The sequence below is a fragment of the Fundulus heteroclitus genome, chromosome 2 (assembly GCF_011125445.2).
Source record: "Fundulus heteroclitus isolate FHET01 chromosome 2, MU-UCD_Fhet_4.1, whole genome shotgun sequence".
Lineage (NCBI taxonomy): Eukaryota > Metazoa > Chordata > Actinopteri > Cyprinodontiformes > Fundulidae > Fundulus > Fundulus heteroclitus.
Genome location: NC_046362.1, coordinates 13,054,685 through 13,066,454, shown reverse-complemented (window position 1 = coordinate 13,066,454; position 11,770 = coordinate 13,054,685). Strand labels below are relative to the sequence as shown.

At 41.6% G+C, this 11,770-nt stretch overlaps 1 protein-coding gene across 1 annotated transcript in view; it reads right to left on the bottom strand.

Annotated features, from left to right (window-relative positions):
* Positions 1 to 594: 594 nt before the first annotated feature.
* Positions 595 to 11,770, bottom strand: part of cd82b (CD82 molecule b) — a 33,688-nt gene continuing 22,512 nt past the window's right edge. The window contains exons 5-9 of the mRNA XM_036148122.1: positions 10,597 to 10,671; positions 7,344 to 7,442; positions 6,001 to 6,174; positions 4,846 to 4,929; positions 595 to 3,449 (exon numbers count right to left, since the gene is read on the bottom strand). Of these exons, the coding sequence (XP_036004015.1) occupies positions 3,372 to 3,449; positions 4,846 to 4,929; positions 6,001 to 6,174; positions 7,344 to 7,442; positions 10,597 to 10,671 (510 nt within the window). The 3' untranslated portion in view covers positions 595 to 3,371. The remainder of the gene's footprint in view (positions 3,450 to 4,845; positions 4,930 to 6,000; positions 6,175 to 7,343; positions 7,443 to 10,596; positions 10,672 to 11,770) is intronic.

The following is an 11,770-nucleotide window of genomic DNA, read 5'->3' as shown; positions in this document are numbered from 1 at the left end:
TCACAACAGCCCAGTGGATTTGAGTTCTGGGCCCAGTGGGAGTACGTGATGCGAGCGTGTTGTTTAGTTTAAGAGCAGCAGTCTGCGCCGAGGAATTTGCTTCTGGCGTGACACCGTTGCAATCCCCTGTTTCCCATAAAAAAACAGCCATGCACTCAGGATCTTTGGAGAAGAGCTTTTCCTGCACTGCGGAGGAACAATCTTATTATACGAGGAGCTCTTCGCCACAGGGGTAGTTCGTCTCAATTAACAGACAGCTCCACTTGGGCAGCAGGAAGAGAAATGGATCAGCTCAGATGTACTAAAATTGCAGATTTCATTGGTATATGGGGGATAATGCTCACCGTTACAAATGCGAATCTTACATAAATTATTTTTTTTTTTTTTCCATTGTCTTTCATCTTACACCTAAAATAGTCAGGGTATGACTGGTGACAGGTGCATACTGCCATCTTCTGGCTGTTTAAGCACAGAGCCTGCCTCGTCAAAACCACATGCTGATTTGAGCTGCACTGGACCGTTTAACGTAAGAAGCATTTGAAATTATTACATTTGGTGACAAAATTAAAAGTAAGAAAAAAAGAGAGGCGAGCAGATTCTCAATAGTTCAAGTTTTATTCTTAAAATCCAAAAAAAAAAAAAAAAAACAAGATGAAAACCTTCTGATGACTTTCAACTCCACATTTTTTTAACTCTACCAAACGACATCATTACACATAATATTTCATACAAAAAGCCTTCAATTTCCATCAAGTTAAACTAACGTGGAAGTTTGCGAGGCTAACCGAAGGAAAGCTGACTGTAACGCAATTCAATTCAATTCAATTCAAACTGTTTCCTCTTTTGGCATACGGGTGATAGGTGAACATCATGTAAAAGGAGGAAGGACTGAAAAACATAAAACATGCAGTCTGCTCGCTCATGTACCATTAAACACAGATTATTATTGTATTTTTAAACTGAAATGGATGGGGGTGGGGGTGGCACAAGAGAACAGAGGTTTTCTAGGACGCATGACAGAAAGATGTCTTAATAAACATGCAACAACTTAGCTTTTTAAAAAAGTTTTTCCTTCTTCTCAATATTACAGTCTGTATCTAAATAATGTAGAATAACATTTACAACATTTTATTTGTTTCAGCACCTCAACTTAAAAAAACAAACTCATATATAGATAAAATTATTACTCACAAAGTTATATTTCTTTTTGTTAAATTAGAAAATTATGACTGACAAGAAACCTGAAATTTAGTTTCTGAGAAAATCTGAATATTGCATAAGAACAATGAGAGAATTTTTTACTACAGAAATGTTTAGTTATGCTCTACAAAATCACCAAGTCAGCAGGAAGTCTGCTGACTTGGCATTCGTCCAGCAGGGAGCGAGCGGCATCCTCCACAATGAAGGTAAGCCATCAAAGTTAATTACTAAAGAAGCTGGTTGTGCGCAGGGTGCTGTATCTCAAGCATATAAATGAAAAGGACTTTTTGTGTTAGGAAACTGCACAAGCAAGATGGATTACCAAAGTTTTCAGAGGATTGTGAAGCAAAACCAAGCTTTCCACACAAAGACCAACCAGGACCTGGGAGGCAAACGTCTTATCTGGGCTAAGGAGAAAAAGGACCGGATTGTTGATCAGGGGTCCAAAGTCCTCTTTTCATATGAGAGACGATTCTTAAGTTCATTTATAAATGAAAGTCCCAGAGTCTGGGGGAAGAGTGGAGACGCACAGAATCCAGTTTCCACAGTCAGAGATGGTTTGGGGAGCCATGTCGTCTGCTGGTGTTGCTCCACTGTGTTTTCTGAGGTCCGAGGTCAGCGTCTACCGGGAAACTTTAGAGCAATTCATGCTTTCTTCTGGTGGACAAGCTTTGATGAGGATGCAGATTTCATTTTACAGCAGGAATTGGCGCCTGCCCACAAACCTCTAGAAGAGCCGACGGCCGCTATGAAAGACCTCACATCTTATGTAACAATCACATTTTCTAAGAAACTAAACTTCCAACCAACCATCGAAATGAGCTGACATAAATTTTCACTATGTGTGAAATGGATTAATAAGAGTTTCCCTTTTGGAACTGATTCCCTGAAATAAATTAGCTTTTTGAGATAATTGACATGCACCTGTATAAACCAGAGCAGTTAATGTATTAGGCACTGAACAACGCGAGCGCAGGGGAAACGGACTGTGGCTGTCTTTTAATTACAAAAAGAGCTTAAATAACTACGCTGGGCACCGCGACGGGGAGCGGAGGGCTTTCTGTTCGCCAAAAAACATTAAAAGAAATAACAATATGGCTTGATGAGTGATGACAGATTCACGCGAGGGATTCCAAAGTCTCCGATTCGGACCGAAATAGCGCTGACGAGCTGCGATGGGAGCTGCGGTCTGCACATCGTGAACAATGGGGAGGAAACAAAGAACAGTAGGGCTCTTAAAACAAGAGCATGTGGGTGAAAACTTTCCCATATGAAGTGCTGACCGAGCACCAGAGTGCCTTAATCCCTTAGTGAGCATATGTACAGTCAAAAGGAACAGATGACACGAAAATATATATATATATAAAAAAAGAACAGATACAAAATAAGAACTCAACACGTCACACATACTCTTCATGTGGGGCTGCTTGCTTCCAGCCGACAGGAAGACAGAGATTCAGGGGATGATGAAGGACAATAGGGAGGAGGAGGAGGTGGCGGGGTCAGCGGAGGCTCATGTCAGGGTTGCTGGGTGCAGAGCGCTGATTGTGAACCCAACCAAACCAAAAAGCTCCACCGCAGCAGCCCTGAGCGGAGCAAGCCTTACTCAGCACCAATAATACCAGGTGTAGGTTCACAGGGTGGCAGCGATCCTACCGAGGGGCCTTCACACACACTCTCTCTGGTTTCCCTCCCACCTGCCTGACTAGAAATCGGGAGTGAAAATGTCCCCAAAAAAAAAAAAATGTCACTAAAGTGCTCAATCTAGCACTGAGGTCAGCGCAGACAAAACCGCTTAAAATCTAAATGGACCTTTTGCATAGAATCCAATGACAAAATTCTTGAGCTTTTGAAGAATAAAATAATAATAATAATAATAAAAACATCAAAGGACAACGCTTTAAATATGAGTCCAACGTGTGTGTCGAGCTTTGACTGACAGCTGTGTGTGAGTTTTTGAGCGTGGGACACGTCGGGCGAGGGCGTGAGAAATTTGCACAGCTGTCAAGACACGAGAACCTCCGACGGTGAAGACAGCTGTCTCAATTTCTGCGTGTGTGTGTGTGTGTGTGTGTGTGTGTGTGTGTGTGTGTGTGTGTGTGTGCGCGTAGAGGAGAGAAAGGCAGAGTCCGTCCATCTGTGTTTAACGTGTGGCTGGCTTCGTGCTGGGCTCAGTACTTGGGTACTTTGCTGTAATCCTCCTGGACGACACTCTTGCACAGGCACATGGAGAGGATCATCCCCAGGAGCTGCAGCAAATGGAGTTATCAGATTTGTCATCAGAAATTAAACCCACCAACAAAATGATCACGCGTTCACGCTAAACACACACAGGCTTTCGCTGGAAACTGGGAACGTCTCTTTGGACCTGAAGAATATACATTTGCCATATTTTCCTACAAATTCTCAACGTTTTATGTTTTTTATTTAAACTGCGTCTCCTGTGAAACTAGTGGACATGAGAATAGTGTGCGTTTGTAGCTTTGCCCAATATTAAAACCACGGCAACCTCCCGGTTCGGATTTGTAACCCTGTCATACGTTAACATGTTGTCTGGATGTCTCTACCAGCTCGGCACGTGTGTACGCAGCAATCTTTGACTTTGACTAGACCGTTTTTAGCACATGACTGTGATTTATCTAAACCATTCCACTGTAGCTGTAGGTTTGTGGCCACGGTCCTGCAGGAAGAAGAACTATCGCCCCAGTTTCTGAAGGCTTTTCTTTTCCCTGCTTTTGTCCCATATTCAGCTCCATCCCTCGTCCTATCCACTCTGACCGACTCGCTTGTCCCTGCTAGAGAAAAGTATCCCCACAGCATGACGTGGAGATATGCAGGGTGCCAATTAGTATTTTACTTATCTTAAAGCTTCATTTTAGTCTCATTTGAACAGAGGACCTTCTGCTGCGTCCCATACGTGGCTTGTAGGAAAACGCGAATGGGACTTTTTATGAATTTCCTTCAATTATGGCTTTCTTTTTGCCACTTGTTCATAAGAACAATGAACAATTGTCCTGTCAGATTCTACCTCCTTCTCTTTGGGTCGCCCAGAACTCCTCCAGAGTTACCGTGGGCCTCTTGGCTGCTTCTCTGATTAATGCTCTCGCCTCCTGCCCCGTCAGTTTAGGTGGACGGCCGGGCCTTGGTAGCTTGGTATATATATATATATATATATATATATATATATATATATATATATATATATATATATATATATATATATATATATATATATATATATATATATATATTTTAACAACCCATCTCTGCTTCTCTTCCTTGTTTTTCATGATGCTGTTTGTTCTCTCATGTTCTCTAACAAACCTCCAAGGCGCTGACCGAATGGCTGGATTTATAGAGATCAAATTACACACTGGGGAACTCTCTTTACCAATTAGGTGACAACTGGAAACAAGCGCTTGCACTGAATTTCATTTAGACGTATTAGAGAGACCGGAGATAAATGAGTGCAGCAATTTACAGATTTTATTAATTGTAAACAAAATAAACCACTTTCTATAATTTATTTGCCTTCATCTGCCGCATAAAATCCTGATAAAATGTGGGAAAGTCCAATGTTTTTTTTTTTACAAAGCACTGTACATGATATGAAACATCTGAACAAAGAAGAAATACATATCCTACCTCCACAACCGCCACACAGACACAGATCCCCAGAAGAATGGCACAGTTATCCAGCAGCCATCTCTCCACGCTGGTTATGCACCCCTGCAGGAGATAACCAAAAAGGTTGAGGAGTGCACAAGAAGGAGGGGGGTGACACGCTGAGACGCGACCGCAGCCGGACACGCTCAGAGAACTGTTGGCTTTGGACGGAGCTCCGGCAGAAACAGAGGCTGTAACCTTTCTGAGGCGCGCGGCCCAAACAGCAGAACCCTGGAGGTTTCCTGGTGTTGAGCTAATGGCGCTACACAAACAGCTTGTCTCCGAGGTCAGCGATTTCTCGTGCTTGATTATGTTCCAGTGAAATGCCACACTGAGCTGGCAGCTGGAGTTTCACAACGCACAGCAAGGCCAGAGATGTGATGATTTAAGGCGTGAGGTCTGATGAAATGCTGCAGGAAAGGGAAAACCTCAGAAAAAAAAAAAATTTGCTTAGTTTAGAGCAAATGTCCATTTTTTCGTCGTTTTTGTGTCACTAGCGGCCTTTAATGAAAGTAGGGAGACAGGAAGGGGCTGAGAGTGAGGGGGGAGACATGCAGCAAAGGTCCATGGGCCGGAGTCACATACCACCCGTGCCACCGAAGCGCTCCGGTGAAATACTTCTTTTTAAACAGGTTGCTTTTCAATTTGATATCCAATAAAGTTATTTTTATCCAATTTTTAGAATGACTGCAACGATCAACCCTCCAAAAGTTATTTAAAAAAAAAACATGAAAACCTCTCATATAGTCATATAGCATCTCTAGGTCCAGTCAGAAGTTTACATACACTCAACGCGGGCCCAGATAACATTCATGTTGGGCTTTTGCTGATGGATTTTCCTTGATTCTTTTTCCAGGACGGAACAATAATCCAACCAAGAACTTTAGGGATTCTGAAAAACTAGTCTTTAGGTGCAGAAGTTTGGATTTATTTTGGGCAACACACTGTCAATGTTATACTTTGAGGCTCACATATATACATACACCCCTTTTAACACTGGATATTATCACTGGAAGTAGACTGGTTCCTGTCAGGACCCAAAAAACTTAGAAATAACTCAGGGAACAAAGGGTGGAATCCACCATCTGTGGGGATTTTCCAGCAGCGGAGCTGATTTTCCACAGCATTACGTACCGTTTCATAGACAGGTGGCTGTGGAGACAGGGAGTCACACAGGCCAAACTCCTTCACGTCAGTGCCGGGGAGGGAATCGTTGCGACACGAGCACGAGTAGAGCTTCTGCGTGCTGTTCTTGATCAAAAGGTTCTCTGACCAGTTGCCTGGACCGGTCCACCCGCAGCATTTCATCTGGTGACATGGATGACAGGGAAGATGTGAGCAAAGGGGAGCAAGAACAGAAAAAACTATAAGACAGATGAGAAAGATGAGAAAATCAGGCACAGGCCAAATCTTTTAAGGCGATTTCATCTTGGGAGCTTTTTCCAGACACATCAGAACAAAAGCGGATTCACGAGAGAAGTGGGAAAACAAAGAGGAGAGATCCAGACTACGGGCTGAGTCAGTTCATCCAAAGAGCAACACATACATGGTCTCCTACTGAGCCTTAACGGCGACTGCAGTATCGATCACTGAAACCACGAGCGCTGAAACACTAAAAGTCTTTCACGATGCCTCAGTGGTTCAGAAACAAAATGGCAGAAAGCCGCTCCAGTGAAATCTGTTCACACTGACGTCTGAAGCGGCTGATATTTCCCAAAGAGTCCTTTGGCTCACAAGCTAGAGCAAAGAAACAAAATATGAATGGTCATTTATTACCTAGATTTGGATTATTCCATAAATATGACCATTCTGGGTTCTGATGGGGCTCATTTGTCAGATTAAATGCAACATTTGAAGATAAAAACATTTAAGCAGGCTCTAACTCAACATTTCTGTGTTAAAAATGTTGTTTTAATACAGTACAATACAGGTAATATTCAAATCTTAAACATTGTGTTTTCATTAGGTGAAAGCGTAAAATCATTATAACCAAAAATAAAGCCTTGAACACATCAGACTCTGTGTAATTATTCTTTATAACGCGTTTCATTTAGTTAACTGAGTTATGGAAATAAATTAACTTTTTAATAATAATCTGATTTATTGATAGAAGTGACTGCGAAATGGACTTACGATTCAGGGTTCTGTTCACCAAAATATCAATTTACTTTAAGAGCCAGAAACTTCCCCTTTTTTTTGTTAAATTTTTTTACACAATTTAAATTGGTTGATAAACAGATTCGTCTGGATCGGATCGGTTGTCAAACCCTCAGGCTGCATCGTTTTAAAAGGAAAATCAGTGCAAACCAGCAGAACCCTGGAAGATACCAAATACTGTACTTTTTTCATAGCACTGCAGGTGTTCACTGAAACATTTACCAAAAAGACAGGAGCCTGCTCTTATTGTCCTGTAAGAAGATGCACCAAACAGGTTAGGGTGTTATTTATTTCCCATCCAGCTGCATTCATTGACTCACCTTCCTCTGAATGTAATCCCAGGTGTGCTCTGTGGTCTTGTTCTGACCGGTGTAGTTGATTATCATTCCCTGAATGATTTTGGACATCTCGTCTTTCAGCTAGAGAGAAACAGTAAATGAAGGGCACACCGTTATATAAAACAATCAGAAGCAACCCCGCTGCTCAGTGGTTATTATTACTACCACTGCACTAATAAACAAGGATTATCATTCCATGCTCATTAACCTCTTCAGATAACAATAAATATGCAAAAAGGTTTCTCTGATTTGTTGCCAACCTTTGGGGAAGAGCAGGCGAATTTCCACAGAACGAATGAGTCTGAACTCTGCACCCAGCTGACGGGTATTTAAATAATCCGTCAGTAAAGTGATTTAAATCCTGTATCTCACGCCTGTTCACTGTTCATTGTTTGTGACTACCTGAAGCCTCCCTGGGGGAAACCTGCCAGTTCTAAAAAGCATTCAGCATAAATGATGCACCCCGCTTTTGTAGATTAAGCATTAATTATTCAAAAAACTAGACAGTGAACGGCAGGAGAATGGCTCTAAATACAGAAAAAGAAAGACAGCAAAATTAAAATCCTTTCCCATAGGTAATCATCAACATGCATGGCTAATGTTTTTGAGCAAAATGCCACAGTTCACACATGTAGGAAGGAGAAGCATTTGCACCGACAGCGCTAAAACGGGGACCTACTCTGTGTTTATGTGTGTAAGACCACAGGGCAGAAGCTGCGAAGCGGCCTCGGAGCTCTACGCATGACGAGTGTGAGCCTCACCCTGTTCTGGGAAGGCGCACACCGCCCTGCCCTGTGGTGAGCCTTAAACACAGGGGCTGCGTCAAAGGCCGCAGGCTCTCATGTGCCATCGCAGGCAAACGCACATACATGTTGCGGCGCTCACAGCTGAATCCCGCTGAGTGCCGAAGTTTATCAAGGGAGGTAGTTTTCTCTTTTTTTTTTTTTTTCCTGGGAAAGAACGCCCTTGTCCAGAGAACAGAACGTGTCAGACACGGAGGCGTTCACACAAAACACTCCCCCTGAAACAAACACTAAAGCCTGGCTCCCTTTTCTATAGGATCTGATAGGATCAGTTTATCAGAAGTAAACTACCTCAGTATTAAAGGCAGCTGCAGTCCTGTTGTACCTGGATCCTCAGGGATGATAAAAATACTGTACATCACAAACAAAGCCCAGATCCCGTGGTCTGATGTGACCAAGATATATTTATTTGGCTCAGATTGTGTCCAGAGTGTGTGGTGGAGTGAAAACACTAGTACGTCTTGCCCACAGTCAAGCATGGTAGTGGGAGTGTCATGCTGTGGGGCTGCATGTGTGCCGCAGGCGGCTGGCAGCTACATTTCCTTAAAGGAACCATGAATGCCAACATGTACTGTGACATAAGCAGCCTCCTCTCTCCTTTTAGACACTGGGCTGAAGGGCACTTCTCCAACATGATGATGACCCCAAATACACCTGGAAGACAACTGCTGCCTTGCTAAAGAAACCAAAGGCAAAGGGCTGGACTGAACCAGCATGTCTCCAGACCTATAAGCCCTACTGAGCATCTCAGGAGCGTCCGCCAATGGGAGGCGGAGGAGCACAAGGTCTCTGACATCCACCGGCTCCTGGATGTCCTCATGGAGGAAAGGAAGAGGATTCTATGGCAACCTGTTAAGCTCTAGTGAACTCCAGGCTCAAGAGACTTTATTAGAAAATAAAAGTCTTTGGACACTTTGGGCACAATTTGGGACATTTTCACTTAGGGATGAACTCACTTTAGTTTCCAGCAGTTCAGACATCTCTTATACAAACTCTACACTGATTACCTTACATTGCATTAAACTGTTATATCTTTGTTGTCCCATGAGAAGATATAACAAAATATTAACAGAAATGTGAGGGACGTACTCGCTTTAGTGAGGTACTTTAAGTCAGAGGAGATCTTTATAACAAAGGGACACCAGTTAACAAGGCGGCAGACGAGTTTTTGCACTAATTCACTTAACCTTTCCAGTTAGGTTACGCTTCAACGTCTGGATACAACAAAGTGCAAAATATCTCCTTTATCACCTCGGTAATACATCATCTAATGTATGTTATTTTACAAGCAGACTGACTAATATAAAAAGAGATGCTGCTCCTATTGATCATTATTATTTTTATGATTATTATTGTTTTGTTTAAGGATATGTCGAATGAACAAAAATTATTCAGATCTGTTTGATCTTTCTCACTTTACTTTTACAAAATCAGTTTTGTATAGCTTTTTTCATTTCTTTTGAATTTTTCACAAGAGCTGCTCTTTCAAGAAAACATGGTTCTTTTGAGTTTTTGTGGCTTTCCCATAAAATCCAACAAGTCTTTTCATTCAATTTAGTCACAGTTCATAATATTTGCCACTTTATCAGGGAAACGGGTCCGATTCAGAACCAAACATATGGAACCCAAATCAGTTCACACGCCATTCGCCAGACTCACATCAAGTTATATACAGTCCAATTTCTTGCTTTGTTTTTTTGTAGCTTTATTTGAAGGGGTCTTATTTAATAAGGTGGCATTTATTCCTCTTTCATAGAAAATATGTAAAAGCGTCCCTGATACTTTTGAGTAAAGTTATTCTAACTTCTATTCAGGGCCTTTAAAATATCCTACAATGTATTTCTATTCATAATTGACCCCACCTATAGGGGGCAGTGTGTTATCAGAGACGTGACAGAAGTGTTTATTGTCCCTGAAACAATAACTGCACTTCTGTGTTTTAGCAGAAGAGATCTGTGACCCTCAGTCCGTCCCACATAAGAAAGCTAAAAACCTCCCTAACTAAGAGGACAATAAAATCGCTCAACGCAAACAATCCATTCGCTACTTCCTCTATCTCCTTTTTCTATCCGGATCTGAATTCATTTCAGTTTCAAACTGACATCCTGTGAATTTCCATTTGATCATCTGAGAAAACGTGTTTCATCACAGGATGCGGTGGGTTCCCTGACAGGTTTTTTTTTTTTTACCCAACACCTACATTCCACCGGTTACAGCTGTGAGGGGAAACACAAACACCTCGGCTGGCAAAGAGCTGAGCCCACAGAGGGAAACGTGGTGAGGCGCAGCGTATGAGAAACAGGGGTTTCAGGGGTGAAAACACACGATTAGAGAACACTATACAATAATCTACTGAAATAGAATGAAAAATAAATAAAAAGGAAGAGAAAAAAGTAACAACTGGGGGGGAAAAAGTAGAGCGTGTCTCTTACCAGATCTCTCTGGAAGTAAATGAGAACACCCGCAGTGACTTGAGCAATGAGGATGAGCAGAAGGCAGGTGAAGTACTGTGGGAAATAAACATAACAGGAAGCAATATTTAACATCTTCGCACAAAACGCTGAAGATATTGCAGTAATAACAGAGATAAAAAAAATAACTTGGTTCATACTTTTATACTTTAATCTCTTCGGCTGCTGTACTGAATAGACTATTTTTTGTATTATTTCTAACAGTGATGGAGCAGAACGCCACACTTATGAAAATCTAAGACATCTATTTTGGCTACCAGTGTTCTAATTTACACTTTAAATCACAGGTTGAAAATATTCTTTAGTACAAATGATGTTTGTAAAACAATATTCCCATCCAGAGTAAAATGAAAGCTGGTCCACAGTTCCTCGACCAGACTAATCCTCAACTAAACAGTTGACGGGTATAATGGCTTTGAATTGTAAATGGACTGGACTTCATACAGGGCCACTTTGACTAGAGCCACTTTATGCATTTAATGCAGCGCTGATGCTGAGCCCTGAACCCGAGCCAATCAGAGCAAAATCATGTGACTCCGATCTCTGGTCCGTTGATTGGTGCCGCTCCTCTGACATCCCATAGCATAAAGTTGTATGAACCATTTATTTTAAGAAATGCAAAAAGGTCTCCATCCTTTTATAAATATAGATAAAAATAATAATAAAAGGAACTTCCATGCTTTTCAGTACTGCGTAGGAACTAGGCGGGGCGAACATGAGATCCCAGCGGTATGATGCAGTTGAGTAGATATAAAAATGGAATATGAAATGTAATGTAATACGAGAATGTGAAGCACAATCTGTTTTATTCCTAAGATAAAATAACAGTTATTTCCACTGTTACTAAAATGCTATAACCTAAATTATTATAATTATAATAATAATAATGCTATCTGGATCTGACTGGCAAATAGATTGGGCAAGTCTTTGTTCTAAGTGCCGAAAAAGCGTTGCATCCTTTCTTTTCACCCAGCTGACTGTCACTGCACAGAAACAGGTGGGGGAGGGGTAGAGAAAACTGACTTTAATCAAACTGCATAACGTAAAAACTTTGTGCTTTTGAAGCAATAAGATTTCAGAATCTTGGTATATCTTGATACCAGTAACTGTCTCATGTCTTGTAGGAACCTGCTTT